Source organism: Sapajus apella, unplaced genomic scaffold (assembly GCF_009761245.1).
Source record: "Sapajus apella isolate SASKATOON/1434 unplaced genomic scaffold, GSC_monkey_1.0 scaffold6, whole genome shotgun sequence".
NCBI lineage: Eukaryota > Metazoa > Chordata > Mammalia > Primates > Cebidae > Sapajus > Sapajus apella.
Window position 1 is genome coordinate 3,528,635 of NW_022436946.1, and position 24,748 is coordinate 3,553,382.

At 38.0% G+C, this 24,748-nt stretch overlaps 1 protein-coding gene and 1 pseudogene across 2 annotated transcripts in view; one reads left to right on the plus strand and one right to left on the minus strand.

The window, feature by feature from the left end:
- Positions 1-24,748, minus strand: part of ADGB (androglobin) — a 213,220-nt gene that overhangs the window by 69,120 nt on the left and 119,352 nt on the right. For both annotated transcript variants that reach the window (XM_032274516.1, XM_032274517.1), the window contains exons 14-19: positions 12,261-12,294; positions 11,229-11,412; positions 10,723-10,786; positions 7,110-7,212; positions 4,240-4,381; positions 2,349-2,463 (exon numbers count right to left, since the gene is read on the minus strand). In XM_032274516.1, coding sequence (XP_032130407.1) covers positions 2,349-2,463; positions 4,240-4,381; positions 7,110-7,212; positions 10,723-10,786; positions 11,229-11,412; positions 12,261-12,294 — 642 coding nt within the window. The remainder of the gene's footprint in view (positions 1-2,348; positions 2,464-4,239; positions 4,382-7,109; positions 7,213-10,722; positions 10,787-11,228; positions 11,413-12,260; positions 12,295-24,748) is intronic.
- LOC116549163 lies at positions 89-591 on the plus strand (annotated as a pseudogene).

The window sequence follows — 24,748 nt, forward strand, 5'->3', positions numbered from 1 at the left end:
AAACTGTGGAGTTTGAGGACTGACAAGCAGAGAAGATTTCAAGGAGAAAGCCATAAAGATAAAAAAGACCAGGTAACTCTCTTCCCTTTTGCGGCCATCACCTAAGCGGGAGCTGCCAAAATGAAGTTCAATCCCTTTGTGGCTTCCGACCAAAGCAAGAATCGCAAAAGGCATTTCAATGCACCTTCCCACATTCGCAGGAAGATTATGTCCTCCCCTCTTTCCAAAGAGCTGAGACAGAAGTACAACGTGCGATCCATGCCCATCTGAAAGGATGATGAAGTTCAGGTTGTACGAGGACACTATAAAGGTCAGCAGATTGGCAAAGTAGTCCAGGTTTACAGGAAGAAATACGTAATCTATATTGAACGGGTGCAGCAGGAAAAGGCTAACGGCACCACTGTCCATGTAGGCATTCACCCCAGCAAGGTGGTTATCGCTAGGCTAAAACTGGACAAAGACCGCAAAAAGATCCTTGAACGGAAAGCCAAATCTCGCCAAGTAGGAAAGGAAAAGGGCAAATACAAGGAAGAAACAATTGAGAAGATGCAGGAATAAAGTAACCTTATATACAAGCTTTGATTAAAACTTGAAACGAGTCAAAAAAAAAAAAAAAAAGACCAGAAGTTGACCTAGCATGGGCTGGAGGCTCTCTCCTGCTATCAACTCTAAGGAAATAATAAAGCAAGAAAAAGACAGGAATTTCAGGAAGTAACTAATTTTTAAAAATCAGAGAAAACTGAAGTGTTTGGAGCTGCTGTGGTTGGTATACGGTGGGTGGTCCTAGAGTTGCCTGGAGCAGCTGTTGTGGTGCCTAGCAGCAGGATGAAAAAGGTAAAATTGTAAAAAAAGAAAAAATACCCTTTTTCCCCTTAGAGGGCACCATGGTGCAATCATCCACCGTTCCTGATTTTCTCCTGAAATTTTGGGGAATGGCGCAGCAAGTGTGCATGAAGCACAGGTGCCTTGCGAGGGTGAGAAATTGATGGAAACAGATGCAACTGACTCACTACCGGAACACACTTACTTAGAATCCTCACAAGGCCTAGGGAAAGCTTCATCTCATGGTGTTCCTCCCTAAGGTGAAACTGAACAGAAATGTTCTCTGGTCAAGTGGACTTATTAGAAGGAATCAATTATGGTTCTAAGTATCGTCTCTCTGCCCTTGGGTCAGTCTATTCTCTTTTCCTCCTTTATTAGGATCAAAGAACAATGGGGTGTGGGCTTGAGCTCCAACAATCTTTTCAACATTGGGAAGTGATATTTCTAGGGAAATGTGAGCTCACAGACCAAAATAAACAAACACCTGGGGAGATAAATTAAATGAAGACAACAAACTGGACCATGTATACCATATAAAGCAGAATTGTTTTTTTAAAAAAAGACAAGAATTTGAAATAAGCAAGATAAACATAGTTATGGAAATAAGCAACATCCATGTATAAAGTGAACTTGCTGATCTGTGTGATCTTGCCGAGCCTAATGAGCAAGAAAGAAAGAGAAGTGGTGAGAGATTGCACAGCAAACAGAGGAGGCAGCCCTGGGAACTCTTGCATAGCACTGCTCAGGCAAGGAAGAACACATGAGTGTGGCCTGTGTTGGAACCATTGGCTTGCCACGAAATTTGCTGGCTGGCTTAAAGAACCCCATCAATACAAGGCTGTGCTATTTGGAATTGTTGTTTATTACTTTGTGTTTTGGTGGGAAAGGGTTAGAGCTGAGGAAGCATCAGGAATTATGCCATGGGAAGGCTGTCTGCAAATATTCTCCCAAATGCACGTGTACAAAGGACATCTAAAATCAAGAGAAGATTTCAGGGGGCATACTGGTTCCATTGACCTCATCTCTTTTTCAGACCTTGTCAGAACAGGGGAACAAGAGACACCAAAGAGAAGAGACCAAGAAGAGCGAGAGGAGATGAAGGAGAAGAGACTGAACCTTCTGAGCTACTCCTTCCCTGCTAAATCCCAGAGACACACGCTCCAAATTCCTTAGGCAAAGGAAAAGATGAAAGCAAAGAAAGAGATAAAAATTTTAAACTGCATAAAAAAGGACTGCACTGATCCTTTATGCCCCAAGGAACCAATGACGTCACAGGATCTAATATTAACAGACATGAAAAGAGAGTCAACAGAGTAGAGGTGAGAGCCGTTGTTGGACAATGTCTACATATTTCATTTGTATACCTGCAGGGTTCAGACTTCATTATAGACTTTGGGGTTGCATGTAGGAATTTCTTGCAGAGTATACTTAATAGTTTTAAAGGTTAAAAAATGAGTAAATTGAATATGAAATAAAATAGTGTTTAGTTCAAAATATCTGAAAATAAAGCACATAAAAATACTTACTGGTTCAAAGTTGGGCAACACGACATGTTCATCCCCAATGACAAACGACACCATGCTGCAGATATGTATGGAGTGTCCTACTGGGGAGTATGCGTTGAACAGTAGCATGTGTCTCCTAAAGAGAAGGGATTCGGGTGAGAACTGAGTGTTCCCTGGGCGGTAGCATTTGACCCGTTAGTTGCTTGTTAACGTTTTGAAACTCAAACTAAGTCAAAGGTTAGTGAAGAGTTCAATTTTTAACATAGATGAGATAAGGATCTTTGAATTTGCACTCTATAAGAACCCTACGGGATAATGAAATCTATATTTTACTAATTATATGGAACAAAAATCATTGGACTGAATGCCAAACCTCTCCAGTACATGCTGGAGTGACCTCCCACACACCGCAGTCATGTTGTGAAGACTAGTCTTGATTTCTCCCTAACAACAGGAAAAATTCATGTGGGTATAGGGCTGTGTAGACTTCATAGGATTTTTGTCACAAATGCATCATTTCATATATGTTCATTGCGTCTCCTCTTCCAGGTTATGGTGTCATGAGAGCAGGAATATTCCCTTTCATCCAGTTATTTAGCATTTAGAGCAGTAGCCCTCAACCTTTTTGGCACCAAGGACCAGTTTCACAGAAGACAACTTTTCCATGGACTGGGTTTGGGGATGGTTTTGGGATGAGACTGTTCCACTTCAGATCATCAGGCATTAGATTCTTATATGGAGCATGCAACCTAGATCCCTTGTATGTGCAGCTCATGATAGGATTCTTGCTCCTATGAGAATCTAATGCTGCTGCTGATCTGACAGGAGGCAGAGCTCAGGCATGGCTCACCTCCTGCTGTGTGGCCCGGTTCCTGACAGGCCTCCGACTCGTGCCAGTCCATGGCCCTGGGGTTGGGGACCCCATATTTAAAGTATGTTCAAAACATACATGCTGATGGTTTAGGTCCTGTGGGGGGAAAGCCGGTATAAGAAGATTCTTTATTAAATTCCTTGTCTTTGGTTGTCTCAGCAAATGAGCCCTCAGACAGAGTAACTTGATTACCAGGAGAATCTCTCCATGCTGGAGTATACAGGGGAGGTGTGAGAAATGTCAAAGTTTCGAAATGTATTATTTTCTAGAAATACTAGATGCTTGACACAATTATTTTAGCATTTGTGGCTTAGGCTTTGCCTTTTGCATAAGAGCCATAACTTTTGATTGATCATATAAAATTAGCATGATTGATCTCGGGCAAAAAAGTAAAAGCTAGTGAAAATGTTTATTTCAAAGCCTAGTGAATATGTTTATTTCATCTGAAATTTGAGGTAATATTTTAACTTTTATTCATCAAAATCAAAAAATGTTTCCATTATACATATTGTCTTTAAAATGGAAGCTAATGTGTTTAATCAACTTTATCTGAATTATAAATAATATCTAACAAAAATAAGCTACAAGAAAATCTAGATTTGTGGAGGAAAATGCATGTTTCTCAATTTTTGTTTACATAAAATCAGGGTTTTTGCTAACTATTATAATATTGGTGAGAAAACATAATAAATATGAGAAAATTTATACTACTTAAAATATTATAAATGCTATGCATATAATATTTATAAATGAATTTTAGAAAATTCTGGGTTAAACAGACTTAAACATATTATTGACTAAATATATTCCCAGAATCTTTGACAATTATGAATCTCCCAAAGGAGTATTCAGTGTACAGCATTTCTCAATGTATTTTTTTTGGAATTATTTTTCTCAAGAATAGTAATGATAGACCTGTGCCTTGAGAAATTGCTTTAAGAAACAAGATCTTAGAGTCCATATTGTTTACTTCTTTAGTAATCAACAGTTTGCAGGCCTTCAAACCATTTTTAATATGGAAAAAATGAAGTCACTTCATACCCAACAGGCAGACGAACCATTGTAGCCTTGGTAGCATATGTGTGAATCTTCAGAACAAGATTGCAGGGTTTCAGGGATTTCCAAGAAAACGTTTCAGCTGTGAGAAGTCCAGGCTCTATGGGAGGGCTGTCTTTTGTTAAGGCTTTAAGGTAAGTGAAAAGGTATTAAATTTTGATTGTGAAAGTGTAGTTGGCATTCACTAACACTGTTTTTTTAATTAAATAACAATAAAAATAATAATCAAGCATTAGAAATATTATTAAAATGTTCATAAAACATTGGAAATTACTCCAGGTAAATTACTAGAAATAACACTCTGATCTTCCTCCTTATTCAATGCTCTGCCTCATAACAATCCTCTCAAGGGAAGAAACCAGAAAGAGGAAAATTAGAATCAAGAGGACATTTTTCATTGTAGTATAGCATTGCTTTTATTATCTCCATGGTAGTAACTACAATATACTTGTAGATGCAATTTTAGATGCAATTTTAGAAAACGTATTACATCTGGGAAAATAAGATTTCTCTAAAATAGTGTCAAAATAAGTCCAAATATCCCAATGTTTATTAAAATTTATTTATTTTTTTAAGATGGACTCTTGCTATCACCCAAGCTAGGATGCAGTGGCATGATCTTGGTTCACCGCAACATCTGCCTCCTCGGTTCAAGCAATTCTCCTGCCTCAATCTCTGGAGTAGCTGGGATTATAGGTGCCTGCCACCACCCCTGGCTAAATTTTGTATTTTTAGTAGAAACAGGATTTCGCCATGTTGGCCAGGCTGATCTCGAACTCCTGACCTCAGGTGATCTGCCCACCTTGCCCTCCCAAAATGCTAGGATTACAGGAGTGAGCCAACATGCCTGGCTTGTTTATCAAAAATTTTACCTTTGATTCACAGTCTTTGACATTATGTAGAAATAGCAAGCAATTAACAAAGTTTAATTTTAATATAAAGTTTTTCTTTAAAAACGGATAAATAATATGGGCTAATTCTTCATCAATGACTGAGGACAAAAAACTTCCTGTGTACTTCCAGAAAACACTAGAGTTGAGGATATAAGGTCACAACATTACCTGAAATGCCTTAATGCCTATGGAATTTAAATGTTCTAGGACAATGTTCAGGGCTATTGGTTTGGTAGAAGCACTAAACTTAGATCACTAAATTTTGGAAAGTTTATTATACAACAAGTATTTTCTAGCCACCTACTCTACGTCAGACACCATTCAAAACATGGATGATACTTCAGTTAAAAAAAAAGTCCCTGCCCTGTATGTTGGTAAAATATTCAGTTTTAAGTATTTGGGAAATATTTATTGTAAATTTACAGTTTCATGTACTGTTAATTTGAGTGCAAGAAAAATTCTTTAACAAAACAGGCCAAAGAATAAAAGAATAAAGTTTTGTGAATTTGTTCCTGTGTATGCATGTGTGTGGAAGGGTTTGGCCTTGCAGAAGAACAGAGGTAGTCTATCCATTGGAACAGAAGGAAGGTGGTCTAGATCTTGAGAGAGTTCATTGTGGGAAGGGGAGGTAGAAATTCTGAAAGCAGAAATAATTTCTGATTTCTTCTGCCTCTTAAGGAAGATCAACAGCAAGGTCATCAGCTGAACATGAGTGACAGTAAGAGCAGGCATTGAGGATTGGGAGAGAGAGCATGTTTGAGGGTTTGCAGTAGTCATCTACTGGAATAAGTGAGTGGGAGAATAAATGAACTAGAGAAATGCTGGCAGTGCTTATGGGCTTGTTGAGATTTGTGCTCCTCAAATTTAAGCATGTTTGTTTTCCTTCCCTCCAATCACATTTAGCTGCTCTCTTGAAACTACAGGTTGGATATAGCAACAGGTTTAAACAATAGTGGAGTTTTTCCAGGAAAGCAAGATGAGAGGGTAAAAAGGGCAAATGTGTAGAGGGCATATCCAAGGATATATTTAATTACAGTGAGCAACTATAGAATGTATTTTGGGAATGGAAGGTAAAAGGACATGAGGAGGGTGATGGACACATAAAAAAGTGGGAAGATAGAGAGGAATGAAAGATCCAGCGGTGTCCAAACTTGTGGGAGTGGGAGTTCTAGAGAGTGAACTGGAGAGGGGGGTGCTTGAAATGAGATGACTGAGATGATGCACAAATTGGTAAACTTAAGGTCTACAGAGTAACCATGGAAGTGGTGTACCAAGGTGGGACAGAGGGAAAGATGGTCGGAATTGCACATCAAAGAAAAATAGTTTTTCAATAGATGTTGAAATAATTAAGAATGGTGACATTTCTAGGTCAACAACTACAACAACAACAGATTGACTAAGTACACCAAGAAGGTGAACAGATTACTACAACCAGAAGAGGTGCAGGTGGTAGGAGTGAGCATAATCCCTGGTGTCTGTGGAGTAAGAGCATCAGAGTGGGTGGTATAGGTGGTCCTGTGGGACTCTGGAGAAACTCTGGAAAGGGAGGGAGTTCCTTCATCCATGGTCTTCTAAAAATCTTATTATTTTTTTTTTTGAGATGGAGTTTCACTTTTGTTGCCTAGGCTGGAGTACAATGGTGCAATCTCAGCTCACTGCAAGCTCTGCCTCCCGGTTTCAAGCAATTGTCTTGTCTCAGCCTCCCTAGAAGCTGGGATTACAGATGCCTGCCATGACACCTGGCTGATTTTTGTGTTTTTAGTAGAGATCAGGTTTCACCATGTTGGCGAGGCTGACCTAGAACTTCTGGCCTCAGGTGATCAACCTGCCTCAGCCTCCCAAAGTGCTAGGATAACAGGTGTGAGTGACTATACCCGACCTCTAAAAATCTTATTATTGCATGTTCCCCAGCCTGAACATGATCTGGGCTTTCAGACTATCATTTCCTCAGAGCTCTCTTACCTCCATACTCCCCCCAGCGTACCAATGCAGAAAAGCAAACCAGTAGTTCAATAGGTTTTAGACTATCCACAAATAGATAGTAGGACACTCGTTCTTCTGAGAACTGCAAGAAAATTGACCAATTATCATACTTAATACCAATTGATCAATGTTATTATTTTCACTTCTAGTGAAAACATAGTATAACATTTAAGATTTACAGGAAACTTACTGTCTTGTAGGCACCACAATAAATACTTGATGAATCTAATTCAATGAAGAAAATTATACTGAGTGAATGTTGGCAACCATCTATGGAAACTGGGTCTTCAGGAGCTGTGTCAGACTAGCCACCATATCAGAGAGAGGCAGAGCTCTCTATAGGGAAAGAAAAGGGATATGCTTGTTCCAACAATGAGAAAGAGAGGAGACTGAGCCCAGGGCAGAATAGTACTCAAGCATGGGTCTTCGATGAGCTGGAAGGCCACAAAGTAAGTAACTTTGGCAGAAAGCAGGAATGGCCAATTGGATGTATTGTTATTTTACAGGGTGGTATGTGAAATAACCTCTCTCTTCCTTCTTTTCACGGGATCTTCAGATATATACCTGAGATGGTTTAGCTCTGTGTTTCCATTCAAATCTCACATCGAATATTAATCCCCACATGTTGAAGGAGGGGCCTGGTGGAAGGTAACTGAATCATGGGGGCAGACTTGTCCCTTGCTTTTCTAGTGATAGCGTTCTCAGGAGACCTGGTTGTTTGAAAGTGTGTGGCACTTCCCCCTTTGCTCTCTCTTTCTCTCCTGTTCTGCCATGGTAAGACGTGCTTGCTTCGCCATCACCTTCCGCCATGACTGTCAATTTCTTGAGGACTCCCAGCCATGCTTCCTGTACAGCCTGCACAACTTTGAGTCAATGAAACCTCGTTTCTACATAAATTACCCAGTCTCAGGTAGTTCTTTATAGCAGTGTGAGAATGGACTAACTTAATACCCATTGCTTGCTGATACAGCAGGCTGTGGGTTTTTGTTTTGGAGATGGAATAAAGCGTTTAGTAAAATCAGATTTCCTTAAAGGATAGTTACATAAACGTTATATGTATATAATTTCAGTTCATCCTATATGAGTACTATTAATGTATCTAATTATATATGAAGAAACTGAAACACAGAGAGGGTAAGCTATTTGCCAAAGGTCACAGAGTTTGTAGCAGCAAAAACGAGAGAAAAAAGTAGGTACAGCCATCAGCCTAACTCTAAGGCTGGTACTCTTGATTCATGCATTAGTATAGCCTTTCATGTTCTCAGTGCTTCAACATAATTGTGACAGATGGCACACAGTAAATGTGTTCAATTAATTTAATTGGACTATACTATAATTTAAAAGTTTTTCATATTATTCTACCACAATAAAAAAAGTTAATATATGAAAGGAAATATGTAGTAATGCTATGAAAAAGAAAGCCTTGTTATTTAATCAAGTATAACAAAGATTGCTACAAATGCTTGATGCAATGTAATCATGACATAAATGATTACTCCTCCCCCTGTTTCCCATTTGTTATCATTTGACACTTTGCTTCCTATTAGCTGTGACATGCTGATGATATAGAAAGTTGTTTCAAATATTCATTATCTGAAAATATGAAGGACCTTTGGACTTGTGAGCCTGGCATGAATGCCTGAGGAGGAGTTTCTGCCTGGAGCTCATTTGCTGTCATTGTCAAGGGTCTGAGAATTGAGGGGTGGGATGTTCCTGAAGGCCTCACAGGGGCTTATGCCCTGGTGCCAGCATATGGCACCTTTGAAATGTCCCTGCTCCAACCTCACACTAGGCACCAAGGGACCATCTGTGGATTGTGCTAAGGACAGGCCTCGGGACTCTGTGCCCCCAGCTCAGCAGGCCACTAAAATCAGGAGCGGAGCGTCTGGTCTCAGAGCACAGCAGATCCTTACTTTCCAGCCATACTAAATGCCATTAAGATTATAACCCAGTGTCTTTAAGAACGTTATTTTCTCACACTGTGAATGTTAAAAAAATTCAGGGAAATAAAAGAAATGTCATAATTTTATTTCACCAAGCTGAGACTTTTAAAAGAAAAAAAAATTCTGTGCTTATCATCACTTTCTAAGAATAAGATCAGAATAAAGAACAGTTGACCAATTTACCACATATACTTTTACATTAGGATGGTTATGTTTGCCAAAAGCTTCTATGCAACTGTCTTTAGTAAATGGCAGCCAACATTTATTACCACTTACTAATAGGCATTCTTCTAAGTGTTTTACATACATTATTTCACATTTGATCTGCTCCATCTTCCTTAGATGTAAAATGATGATAATCATATCTCTTTCACAGGGTTTGCTATGAGGCGTGAGTGAATGCAATAAAGAACCTAGTCTAGGGCCTGCAACATTTATAAACCATTGTCATCATTGGCAATGGTTAAAATATGGAAATATCCCTAAGTAAACTGTAAACTGTACATTATGCTGATATCATACTCTGGGTTCAACTATTCCCAATTAATTGTGTTATCTTTATAAAGTCAAAGAATTCCTCTAGGTGTTTTCACATACTCCAGAACTAGGTGAAGGATTTCTTTCCCCCAGTCACTATTCTTATTTTCAGAGTAGGCAGCCAGAAACAGAGCAGCTCTTGAGGTCTATTCAAAAGGTTTTCTCTGGCTGTTTTCATCTGTTACAAGGGCAGTGGAAAAGTTTCAAGGATTCTTTACTTCCCCCACCTCTGTGTACTGCTCATGGAGGTGTGGGATTATCATTAGGGGCTTGAGTGGCCTTGTCCTAAGATAGGAAAACATGCAAATGTTAGTACAGTTCAGTTTCCCAGAATACGTGTCATAGCTTTTCTTAAAATTCTGCTCAATATGTGGTGTGTTAATTATCTTAATCGACAATTTTTAAATTGAGTTCCTACCTCATGCCAGGAATGCTCTTATAAGTGGTAAACAAAAGGATACAGCCCTTCTAATGACATCAACAGTAATAGGGGGAAGAACGGGCACAGAGAAGCAACCAGAAAGTTGGGAGGGTGGGAGGCAAATGCTGGGCAAACAGAGAGCGTGAAGCCAAGCCACTCAACTCAGACTCCATGGCCAGGGAAGGGATGCCTCACAGTGTCAAAGCCATTTATGACATTCTGAACGATTTCTAGGCATCAGCTGAACAACAGCAATAAGGATAAAGAGGATGAAAGGGAAGACACTCCAGGGAGAGGGATGAGACGGGAGAAAAAATCCAGACATAATGGTGTAGTGTCCTTATGTTTTAGGAATCACACACTCTTCAGTAAATACTAATTGAAAACAAATCTAGTGAATTTATTTGTACATCTCCTTCATTTTTTTTCATAAATCAATTTTTCTTAATCTGGATTTGTATAATAATTCAGGCCAGGATTTAACATAGTCAGATGGATCACACTTGTGGTTATGAGCTAGTGACATTTTGCTTATTGCTTGGATAAGGATTAGTGGGAGACTCTAAAAATTAATTTTTAAAAATATAATTATGTTACAAGTTTAGAAATATTTCAAAAATTTGAAGATGCTTCTACTGGTGTGATTCTACCAAAAATTTAAAGAGAATGGAAGACATCCTAATGTATTTACCTTAAATTCTGATTTTTGAAAGTTAAGGCAATATGAACTTGGCTTGTGGAAAATATATATATTTCTGAAAAAAAGACATTTATAACAGGTTATTGTGATTATATGCAAACACTAGTACTACATGTTCATTTTCTTATAATCAAATAATTGTAGGAAGAAAGTTAAAAAACAACAGTATTGGGTCAGTCGTGCTAAAGGGAAAATAATAATTCTAGTGAATAAAATTTCTTCATTTTAATTAAGAAGCAAAAACTGGCCTAAGATTGGTTTGGCTATTAATGTGGTATATGGATAATCAATATATTTATTTTCCCTTTTAAAATTTTTATTTGATGTTATACCAACACTAGGCTGTTATTGGCTTATTTTGAATGATGCTAAGAATTAATAGGTTATATAACCACTATACGAAATATGCAAAAATAAATGCTAATATGAATTTGTGTACTAATGCAGCTCAGGGCTTAACTACAACATAGTCAGATTGATCCCATTGGGATACTTACTGAAAGCATACACAGAAATCTTTAAAATCTAACCATATTTCCTTAGAAACACCATTATTTGTTGTAAGTTCTTCCTGTGACTTCTCCTGTGTTGCTATAGTCTGGCTGACTACATCTCTTTCCAAGTTTAATCCATCACTCTGATGGGCATCACCCAATCCAAAGTCTGTTTGTTCATCTGTGCCTAGAAGACACACATTTCAGGCACACCTTATATTATTAAATAACAAGTTATTGAGATGTGTAATATGATAAAGGGAAGCTTAAATATCAAAGTTTATTTTTGGGAAAATATTTACTGAGATAAATACATTTATGGAGGTCCACAGAAAGACACATTTCATACACATAGGAGAATGTAATCATAATTTATGTGCATATTAGAGTGTCCAGAAATTTTAAAATTACTTTGATAAATTTGTTCACAGATTCTTTAGAGATTGTGAAGTTACAACAGAAATTAGCTAGATTATTTACTTAAAATCTTCTATAGATGGACATAGTCTTATAGGAGGGGATGGCTCAGACAACAGAAAAAGAAATAAAAATTTGAAAGATCTAGTATGATAAACATGTTTCAGTAAGACATTTAATTATTCCCCACAGTCAGTGATTCTATAGCCTTAATTTATACTTACCAAGTAATGTGGCATACCATTCCTATAGACTTCTGGATCCAAAATTATATATGTAATGTTGAATTTGAGTCTTGGCCAAGTCTTTTATTTAGGAACTAAGGAATTCGCACTGAATGGTTTCATGTTTTGATCACAGGATGCAGCATTAAAATACATGAGGTTTATTCATGAGTCCTTAATCAGTTCCTGTTTTATTTTTACCTTTACCTTCAATTTAACCATTGAAATTTATATCTCCTTTTTTAAAGCCCAGTGCAGACTAAACTTGGCAAATCAAAGGAGACACTAAAGAAAGGCTGCTGAGAGCCAGAAGGGAAGCTGTTAGGAAGCAGAGATGCCCCTCTGTATCTTGATGTCCATTGAAAAAAAAGTCACAGGAAGATTATTGATTTACCTTTTCCAAGTATAATTTGTGAAGCAGTATTTCCCTATGAATTAAAAGAAACACATTTTAAAACCATTTTGAATTCAACAAAACATTGCAACTATCCAAAGCACCAAAGTTACTAAAAGAGCTAATAAAGTTAGGTTTTTAAGAAAACTTACTAAAACATACTAACAGAAAATTTGTTTTTACTTTAAATATCAAAGGACATGAATGGAATTAAATAACTGACTGAGACTGAACATCCAAGATCGCAGATTAGTAAGAGCTCTGGAGTGCAGTTCCCAGCAAGAACAATGCAGAGGGTGTGTGATCACTGCATTTCCAAACCAGTTTTCGCTGCCCACAGACCAGGAGATTTCCAGGCCAAAAAGCACCATGAGTTTCCAGCACAGTTGTTTCAGCTGTGCCGCGGGTTGGCACACAGAAACTCACACAAATCTGGGCAGCTGTTTCAACTGGCGCCTGGAATGCCTGGGAGACAGAGCTGCCCATTCAACTGAAAGGAGGGGGCTGAGACAGGGAGCCAGGTGATCTGGCTTGGCGGGTACCACTCCCATAAAACAAGCAATCTGAAATGCTCTAGATTGAGACTTTTGCAGCAAGTGCAGCTGAACCTGGGATGGTCTAGCTCAGTGTGGGGAGGGAAGGGCATCCACCACTACCAAGGCAGTTCTAACTACCTCTATAAACAACACCTCAAGGAAGTTCACACAGCAGGTGGGCAGAGCCTGTAGCAGCTCAGCAACACCTCTGCCTACAGACCCTGATTAGACTAACTCCATGCTGGTCAGGGCATCTATGAAAAAAGGCAGCAGCACATCAGGAACTTATAAATAAAGCTCGACCTTCCTAGGACAGGGCACCTGGGAAAAGAGGCAGTTATGAATTCCACTGCAGCAGATTTAAATGTACCTGCCCAGCAACTCTGCACAGAATAACAGAGCTCCCAGCACAGCACTTGAGCTCCTATAAGGGACAGACTGTCTCCTCAAGCAGCTCCCAGACCCCTATACACCTAAAGAGGCATCTCATAAAGGAGAGCTCAGGCTGACATCTGGCAGGTACCCTACTGGGAAGAAGATGACAGAAGAAGAAACCAGCAGCAACCCTTACTGTTCTGCAGCCCCCGGGGGTGATCCCCAGGTAAGCAGGGTCTGGAGTAGACCTCCAGCAGTCCTGCAGCAGAGGGACTGATTATTATAAGGAAAACTAAGAAACAGAAAGAAATATTGTCAACATCAACAAAAAGGATGTACACTCAGAAACCCCATCTGAAAGTCACCAACTACAAAGACCACAGGTAGATAAAGCCACGAAGATGAGAAGAAACCAGTGTAAAAAGGATGAAAACACCAAAAACCAGAACACCTCTCCTCTTCCAAGGGATCACAACTTCTCACCAGCTAGGGAACAAAGCTGGATGGAGAATGAATCTGATGAATTGACAGAAAAAGGCTTCAGAAGGTGGGTAATAACAAACTTCTCTGAGTTAGAAGAACATGTGCTAACCCAATGCAAAGAAACTAAGAATCTTGAAAAAAGGTTAGTTGAAATGCTAACTAGAATAAACAGCTTAGAGAAGAATATAAAAGACTTGATGGAGCTGAAAAACACAGCACGAGAACGTCACGAAGCATACACAAGTTTCAATAGCAAAATCAACCAAGCAGAAGAAAGGATATCAGAGATTGAAGACCAACTCAATGAAATAAAATGAGAAGGCAGGATTAGAGGAAAAAGTTGAAAATAAATGAACAAAGCCTCAAAGAAATATAGGATTATGTGAAAAGACGTAATCTACATTTGATGGGTGTACCTGAATGTGACAGAGAGAATGAATCCAAGCTGGAAAACACTCTTCAGGATATTATCCAGGAGAACTTCCCCAACTTAGCAAGGCAGGCCAATATTCATGTCAAGGAAACACAGAGAACACCACAAAGATATTCCTCAAGAAGAGCAACCCCAAGGCACATAATCGTCAGATTCACCGGGGTCAAAATGAAGAAAAAATGCTAAGTGTGGCCAGAAAGAAAGGTTGGGTAACTCACAAAGGGAAGCCCAACAGACTCACAGCGGATCTCTTGGCAGAAACCCTACAAACCAGAAGAGAGTGGGGGCCAACATTAAACATCCTTAAAGAAAAGAACATTCAACCTAGAATTTTATATCCAGCCAAACTAAGCTTATAAGCAAAGGAGAAATAAAATCCTTTATTGACAAGCAATTGCTGAGAGATTTCGTCACCACCAGGCCTGCCGTACAAGAGTTCCTGAAAGAAGCACTAAACATAGAAAGGAACAACCAGTACCAGCCACTCCAAAAACATACCAAATAGTAATGACCATCAACACAACAAAGAAAATATATCAACTAACAGGCAAAACATCCAGCTAGCATCAAAATAGCAGGATCAAATTCAGACATAACAATATAAACCCTAAATGTAAATTGGGGCATTTAGCCCCAATCAAAAGACACAAACTGGCAAATTGGATAAAGTCAAGACCCATCGGTGTGCTGTGTTCAGGAAACCCATCTCATGAGCAAGAACACACATAGGCTAAAAATAAAGGTATGGAGGAAGATTTATCAAGCAAATGGAGAGAAAAAAAAAAAAAAAAAAAAAAAAAAAAGCAGGAATTGCAATCCTAGTCTCTGATAAAATGGACTTTAAATCAACAAACATCAAAAGAGACAAGGAAGGGCATTCCATAATGGTAAAAGGATCAATGCAGCAAGAAGAGCCAACTATCCTACATATATACGCGCCCAATACAGGAGCACCCAGATACATAACGCAAGTTCTTAACCACCTACAAAGAGACTTAGACTCCCACACAATAATAGTCGGAGACTTTAAAACTCCACTGTCAATATTAGATCAACAAGACGGAAAATTAGCAAGGATATCCAGGACTTGACCTCAGATCAGGACCAAGCGGACCTAATAGACATCTACAGAAATCTCGACCCCAAATCCACAGAATATACATTCTTCTCAGCACCACATTGCTCCTACTCTAAAATTGACCAAATAATTGGAAGTAAATCAATCCTCAGCAAATGCAAAAGAATGGAAATCATAATAAACAGTCTCTCAGACCACAGGGAAATCAAATTAGAACTCAGGATTAAGAAACTAGCTCAGAGCCACACAACTTCATGGAAATGGAACAACTGGCTCCTGAATGTCAACTGGATAAACAATGAAATGAAGGCAGAAATAAAGATGTTCTTTGAAACCAATGAGAACGAATACACAATGTACCAGAGTCTCTGGGACACATTTAAAGCAGTGTCTAGAGGGAAATTTATAGCAATAAATGCCCACATGAGAAACACGTTAAGATCCAAAATTGACAACCTAACATCAAAATTGAAAGAGCTAGAAGAGCAAGATAAAAAAAAAAAAAAAACAAAAAAACTCAAAAGCTAGCAGAAGACAAGAAATAACTAAGATCAGAGCAGAATTGAAGGAGATAGAGACATAGAAAACCTTTCAAAGAATTAAGAAGTCCAGGAGCTGGTTTTTTGAAAAGATCAACAAAATAGATAGACCGCAGCCTGATTAATAAAACAGAGAAGGGAGAATAATAAAATAGATGCAGTAAAAAACGATAAAGGGGATATTACCACAGATTCCACAGAAATACAAACGAGCATCAGAGATTACTAAAAACAACTCAATGCACATAAATCAGTAAACCTGGAAGAAATGGATAAATTCCTGGACACTTGCACCCTCCCAAGCATAAACCAGGAAGAAGTTGAAACCTTGACCAGACCAATAACAAGGGCTGAAGTTGAGGCAGCAGTTAATAGCCTCCCAGCCAAAAAAGTCCAGGTCCAGACAGGTTGACAGCTGAATTCTACCAGAGGTATAAAGAGGAGCTAGTGCCATTCCTTCTAAAACAATTCCAAACAATCTGAAAAGAGGGAATTCTTCCAAAATCATTTTATGAGACCAACATCATCCTGATACCAAAACCTGACAGAGACTCAACAAAAAAAGAAAACTTCAGGCCAATATCCATGATGAACATAGATGCAAAAATCTTCAATACAATACTAGCAAACCAATTGCAACAGCATATCAAAAAGCTTGTCAATCACGATCAAGTAGGTCTCATCCCAGGGATGCAAGACTGGTTCAACATACACAAGTCTATAAACGTAAACCACCACATAAACAGAACCAAAGACAAAAACCACATGATTATCTCAAAAGATGCAAAGAAGGCCTTTGACAAAATTCAACAGCCTTTTATGCTAAAAACTCTCAATAAACTAGGTATTGATGGAATGTATCTCAAAATAATAAAAACTATTTACAACAAACCCACAGCCAATATCATACCAAATGGGCAAAAACTGGACGCATTCCCTTTGAAATCTGGCACTAGACAAGGATGCCCTCTCTCACCACTCCTATTCAATATAGTATTGGAAGTTCTAGCCAGAGGAATCAGGCAAGAAAAAAAAATGAACGGTATTCAATTAGGAAAGGAGGAAGTCATATTGTCTCTATTTGCAGATGACATGATTGTATATTTAGAAGACCCTGTCATTGCAGCCCCAAATCTCCTTAAACTAATAAGCAATTTCAGCAAACTCTCAGGATAAAAAATCAATGTGCAGAAATCACAAGCATTCCTATACACCAATAACAGACTAACAGAGAGCCAAACCATGAGAGAACTCCCATTCACAATTGCTACTAAGTGAATAAAATACCGAGGAATACAACTACCAAAGGATTTAAAGGGCCTCTTCAAGGAGAACTACAAACCAGTGCCAAAGGAAATAAGAGAGGACATAAAGAAATGGAGAAACATTCCAAGCTCATGAATAGGAAGAATTAATATCATGAAAATGGTCATACTGCCCAAAGCAATTTTTAGATTCAAGGCTATCCCTATCAAACTACCAATGACCTTCTTCACGGAACTGGAAAAATCCACTTTAAACTTCATATGGAACCAAAAGAGAGCCCCCATAGCCAAGACAATCCTAAGCAAAAAGAAAAAAGCCAGAGGCATCATGCTACCTGACTTCAGACTATACTACAAGGCTACAGTAATCAAAACAGCATAGTACTGGTACCAAAACAGAGACATAGACCAATGGAACAGAACAGAGGCCTCAGAGGCAATGCCACACATCTACAACCATCTGATCTTTGACACACCTGACAAAAATAAGCAATGGGGAAAGGATTCCCTGTTTAATACATGGTGTTGGGAAAGCTGGCTAGCCATGTGCAGAAAGGAGAAACTGGATCCCTTCCTGACACCTTACACTAAAATTAACTCCGGATGGATTAAAGGCTTAAATATAAGACCTAACACCATAAAAACCCGGGAAGAAAACCTGGGCAAAACCATTCAGGACATAGGCATAAGCAAGGACTTCATGACTAAAACAACAAAAGCATTGGCAACAAAAGCCAAAATAGACAAATGGGATCTAATTAAACTCCAGAGCTTCTGTACAGCAAAAGAAACAATTAGAGTAAATCAGCAACCAACAGAATGGGAAAAATATTTTTGCAATCTACCCATCTGACAAAGGGCTGATATCCAGAATTTACAAAGAACTAAAACAGATTTACAAGAAAAAGACAAACAAACCCATTCAAAAGTGGGCAAACAATATGAACAGACACTTTACAAAAGAAGACATACATGAGGCCAACAAACACATGAAAAAATGCTCATCATCTCTAGTTTTAGAGAAATGCAAATCAAAACCACATTGAGATACCAACTGACGCCAGTTAGAATGGTGATCATTAAAAAATCTGGAGACAACAGATGCTGGAGAGGATGTAGAGAAATAGGAACACTTTTACACTGTTGGTGGGAGTGTAAATTAGTTCAACCATTGTAGAAGACAGTGTGGCGCTTCCTCAAGGACCTAGAAATAGAAATTCCTTTTGATCCAGCAATCCCATTACTGGGTATATACCCAAAGGATTATAAATCATTCTATTATAAAGACACATGCACATGTATGTTCATTGTTGCACTGTTTACAATAGCAAAGACTTGTAACCAACCCAAATGCCCATGGATGATAGACTGGACAAGGAAAATGTGGCACATATACATCATGGAATACTATGCAGCCATAAGAAATGCTGAGTTCATGGCCTTTGTAGGGACATGGATGAATCTGGAAACCATAATTCTCAGCAAACTGACACAAGAACAGAAAAATCAAACACCATATGTTCTCACTTACAGGTGGGTGTTGAACAATGAGAACACATGGACACAGGGAGGGGAGCATCACACTCTGGAGTCTATTGCGGGGGCCAGGGACAGGACAGCAGGGGAGTGGGGAGGTTGGGGAGGGATAACATGGGGAGAAATGTCAGATATAGGTGATGGGGAGATGGAGGCAACAAACCACATTGCCCTGTATGTACCTATGCAAGTATCCTGCATGATCTGCACATGTACACCAGAACCTAAAATACAATAAAAAATAAAAATAAAAATAAAATGGACTGAGTAAGCTTGTCACATTAAGACACATAACATGTTAATTTATTAAATGATCGAATCTTGTAATAAGAACTAAAACAGTAATATTCCTAAGTAGATACTTGACACAAGATATCTGCCATTAATATAGACAAATTAATAAGATTATGACTGGCAAGTAATGTACAGGACCTAAAAAGGCTGATTTCAATTATAAAAATGGCTCCTGAAAATTTTAACAAGGAATTTAAACTGAATTCATGTGTTTAAATTTTGTTTTAATTATTTAATATCAAATAATTGTGTTCTGGAACAAAATTAAAAATAAATGTAAAAAGTAAAATGGTATAAACTCATACAGGCTAATTACAGGTAATGTCAACAGTATTATTTTAATTATGCAAAGTGGATGAAAGAGAGAAAAGTAGAGATAGTTCAATACTAAGTTAAAAGCAAAGCCTATCCACACCTTAGGACCTCAGAAGCAATTAGCAGGTATCTGAGAAGGAGAGAATAAGATACACACTGAAAACATGTAAATGGGTTGAATGTCTATACAAGGAACTACCCTTCTTCTCCCTAATCTTTCTGGTTTGGCATCCAATCTTTTTCTGCCTAAACAGGACACTTTAAATGGAAATTAAACGAGCAGTCTGTTAATCTGAATTCACAGATACTATGGAAGTAGAAGAGTCCACTATACAGACAGCAGAGGAATTAAGTGTAAGTCTACAAGCTAAGTGCTGAGACTCTCAGCTTCTCTGTGCTGCTTGGCCTTAGTGGATGGACAACTATATACAATTCCCTGTGAGCAACCTTACAGGACCATTAACTGGAGAAACTGATCAGTCAGGGAAAAAAAACCCAAGATGCACATTGGGAGCCAGACCCACCTCCAAATAAAACTCATTCATCCCCAATTATCCTGTTAGAGCCAACAGTTGATAAACTCTGCCCATGACATTAAGCAGCTTCTGATGAGCAACTCTTTGGTACCTTAAATTTCTTAAATATATTTTTGCAACAAAGTGTTGGCAAACAATTGAGGAGTGATTCTTACATGAAAGAAAGAAGCTAAGAATTGTGGGTGGCAAGATTCACAGAAAACAGAAAAAATATGAGGAGCAATTTTTTAAAAGATTTGTAATATTGGAAAAATAAGAGAATGCTTATCTATCAAATAAGAAACTTCTACAAAAAATAATAAAGAACAAGAGAGAGCTCTTAGAAACTAAAAATAGAATAAGTGGAATAAACAATAAAGCTTTAGGCACTGACGTTGATACTAGACAGAGATAAATTACAAAACTCTTAGAAGAAAACGTAGAAGTAAGCTTCATGACACTGGACTGGGTGATTATTTCTTAGATATGACTCCAAAAGCACAGGAAATAATACTAAAAATAAGTAAATGGAGCATCAAAATAAAAATAAAGAAAACTTCTATACATCAAAGAACACAATCAACAGAGTAAGACTGCAACCTATAAATTGGTAGAAAACATTTGCAAATTATATATCTGATAAGGGGAAAATACAAGAATACATATAGAATTTCTAAAAAGAACAAAAACAGCAAAATGACCCAAACAATGCAATTAACAAAGAATTTGAATAGACACTCCTAAGAAGATATACAAATGGCCACTGGCACATGAAAAGATTCTCAATATCATGAATCATTAGAGAAATACAAACCCAAATTACAATGAGGCATCATTTCATGCCCATTAGGGTGGCTATCATAAACAATACACACAGAAAACAATAAATGTTGGTAAGGAGGTAGAGAAATTGGAGAGGCACTACTGAGAATATAAAATCGTGTGGTCACTATGGAAAACAGTCTGGTGGTTCCTCAAATGATTACCATTGCCAGCAATTCCACTTGTAGGTATATTCCCAAAAGCATTGAAAGCAGTCTCAAGGAGATATGTGTACACCCAAATTCATAGTAGCATTACTCATGATATCTAAAAGGTTGATGCTACCCAATATCTATTGAGGAATAACTGGATAAAGAGAATGTGATATGCATATACAATGGAATATCATTCAGTATTAAACAGGGAAGGAATCTTTACACATGCTACAAACATGAGTGAACCTTGAGAAAATTAACATTATACCAAATGAAATAAGTCAATCACAAAGTCCGAAATACTTTATTATTCCACTTACATAAAGTACCTGGAATAGTCAAAGTTATCAGAACAGAAAGTGAAATGATGGTTTTCATGGGTTGGGGAAGGGGAAAATTAAAAGCTTTTTTTTGGAGACAGAGTGTTTCTCTGCTGCCAGGCGCCAGGCTGGAGTGTGCAGTGGTGTGATCTCGACTCACTGCAACCTCCTTCTCCCGGGTTCAAGCATTTCTCCTGCCTCCGCCTCCTATGTAGCTGGGATTACAGGTGCATGCCACCACGCCTAGCTAATTTTTGTATTTTAATAGATACAGGGTTTCACTATGTTGGCCAGGATGATCTTGATCTCTTGATCTCATGATCTGCCTGCCTTGGCCTCCCAAGGTGCTGGGATTACAGGCGTGAGCCACCATGCCAGGCCCACGGAAGCTTTTAAATGCATATAGAGTTTTACTTTTGTAAGATGAAAAGAATTCTGGAGATTGGTCGTACGACAGTGAAAACGTATTCAATACTACTGAGCTGCACACTTAAAAACAGTTAAGATGGCAAATGTCATGTTGTATGTATTTTATTGCAACTAAACATTTTTAAAATATTTTAAATAAGGATAGGTTAAAATAAATAAGAAAAAATTAAGTACATTAGAGAATAAACTGGGAGAAAGGTAGTGTCATAGAAGATCCACAAAGCAGAGAAAATGAGAATAGAAAATTCTAGAGGAGGTTGTATAAGAAAATTCTCCAAGACTAAAGTGGTTCGTGGAGTACACAGCACAATTCATGTTAAAAAAAAAAAAGAAAAGAAAAGAAAAGACCTGGGGGTGGCGCAGTGGCTCACACCTGTAATCCCAGCACTTTGGGAGGCCGAGGTGGGTGGATCACCTGAGGTCTGGAGTTCAAGACCTGCCTGGCCAACATGGTGAAACCCCATTTTTCTTTTTTTTTTTTAAATACAAAAAATTAGCCAGGCGTGGTGGTGAATTCCTGTATTCCCAGCTTCTTGGGATGCTGAGGCAGGAGAATCACTTGAGCCTGGGAAGGGGTGGTTGTTGTGAGCCGAGATTATGTCACCGCACTCCAGCCTGGGCAACAGAGTGAGACTCTGTCCCAAAAAACCAACCAACCAAACAAAAAACAAGCAAACAAACAAAAACAACAATAAAAACCACAACAAGGCAAATGATAGTGAAATTTCATTATGCCAAGAATGAAAAGACAGGCCTACAAAAGTCACATATAAAAGACTAAGAATCAGAATATCAGCATGTCTTTTTTGTTGTTGTTGTTAGGGTCTGGCTTTGTTTCCCAAGCTGGAGTTTAGTGGCATGATCTCAGTTCCCTGAAGCCTCCAACATTGGGCTCAAGCCATCCTGCTGCCTCAGCCTCTCCCATAGCTGGGACAACAGGCATGCAACACCATGCCTGGCTAATGTTTGTGGGGTTTTTGTTGTGGTTATTTGTTTGTTAGTTTTTGTAGAGATGGGTTTCACCATCTTGCACAGGCTGTCTCAAACTCCTGAGCTAAAGTAATCCACCGAGCTCAGCCTAGCAGCGTGCTAGGATTGCAGGTGTGAGCCACCATGCCCAACCCAGAATGCCATGTTTAAATCAAGAGCAATGCTTAAAATTAGAAGATAGGGAATTAGATAAGACCTTTAAAATTTTGGAGAAATGACTTCCAAATTGAAATTTTATATCCTGCCAAAATATAAATTAGGTGGGAGAATGGAATGTAGGCATCTTCAAGCATGCAAGTGCTCATAAATTTTACTTCCTGTACATCTTTTCTTAGGAAGTATCGGAAGATGTGCTACACCAAAATTAGGGTTTAAATCATGAGGAAGAAAGTCCAAAAATAAGAGATCCATCGGAGGAGAGAGACAAAAGGAAGTCTAAAGGTAATAGGAGCATAGTTCTATCAGTTGGCACTGAAACAAGGGAGCAAAGGAGTTCATGGGGTAATGTCTCAAAAACAAACAAAAAAAAGAACTGGCATTTATAAACTATTTGATATAGTTGTCTATGCAGAAAATGCTATATAGAGAGGTTTTAATTTTTTTAGTGTTTGGGAAGGCCTACTCATGCTTCATATAGTAAAGTGAGCAAAGAAAAAAGTGCAGTAATTTGCTTATATAAAAACTTGTGTAAGAAATGTTATCGTGTTTGCTTCAGAAGTAATAATCCTTACAAAACAAGAGTGTTGATTCAACCAAAAATTATGAAATGATAAAACCTGGAAGATAGGGGCAAGTGTAGATATGGGATAGTAAGTGAGCACAGGTGAGCTAAATCCTTATCTTCCATCATAGGAAATCAAGAGATAACGTCTAAATTAACAGATCAAGATTTAATAGCATGTGATCATTCAACAAATATGTCATGGTGTTTGCGATACGCTAGACATTTTCACAGGCGCTGAGAGAGAAAAAATATATAATAAAATCAATATCTCTGCTCTCATGAAGCCTACTATTCAGAATTATGGAGATACACACAAGAAGAAACAGTTAAATAAAATAAAAATGGGTGACTCTGGACAAGATTGAAAAATGAGGAGGTTTAGGGCATAATGGCTATTTTTTTATGATGATCTTCTGGATAATTTTTGTCTCTTTAAAACTATTACAATCAATAATTTAATTTTAAAAAATCTTTAAAAATTGTTAAGAGATATTCATTCTCCTCAATCACATGTTAGTCTCTGCTTTCCAATTAATACTAATGGATTAGTTGATCTGTACATGTTGATGTGCCCTCCAGCGTGTCTTATGCCATCATGTAAGCTATCACATTCAACAAATAAAAGCCAAACCAATTAAAGAGGAGTTTTTCAAAGTTTCATTATGGTTTGGAACATCAGTTTGTAGATACCTTCGGTCTCCAAGAAACTACTGTTAAAATTTAGAATTATATTGACAAGCATTATCATATCATAATGGCTTGAAATTTTATTACAAAATTTGAAAGCTGCATAAGAATTTATACAAAAAGATTAATTGTGTATCCATATGGAAAAAAATAAAATTGGACTCCTCATTTTATGTCATACACAAAAATCAGCTCCTGATTAATTGGATTTTATGAAAGCAAAACTATAAAATTTTAGAATACGATTAGAAAAATATCTCCATGACCTAAGAATAGGGCAAATTCTTAAACCAGATATAGAAATCTCAATCATATATATTATGATTATTGGTATATAATCATAATATATATGATTATATATGACCATATATGATTATATATAAGATTTTATATGATTGAGATTTCTATATCTGGTTTAAGGAACCAGATTTATACTCAACCATATTAAAAATAAAAAAAGACTTGTTTATACAAAGACGCAATATTCAGAAGCTCTTAGCAGTCATATGGCAGAATAGGACTTTCCTGTATTTGCCCTCTGCAGAAACATCAATTTGAGCAATAATCCACATAAGAAAATGTCTTCATAAGAGCTAAAGAAACTTGGTGAAAGGTTATACCAACTGGATATAGCACAGAAATAAGACACATTGAAAAGGGTAGGAAGGACAATTTTGCATCACACATATCACTCCCCATCCAGGCAAAGAGAGATATCCTAAACTTGGGAGAAGGAAAAAGAAGTAAGCACTGGAATTTGACTTGGACCCAAACACAGGCTGGACCAGTGAATCAGTAAAGCAGATCCTCAGCAAGCCCAGGAACCAGGACACCCCAGTAGACCCTGGTGTCTGTCTGGCCCCCATAAACTGAGGCCCCAGGTCAACCCTTGCAGAACCTGGTACTCTAGGTCTATGCCAGCATCAATCTAGCTTCTGTGGACCCAGACTTCAGGCTGGTTTCCAAGGACACACATTCTAGACCCAATCCTG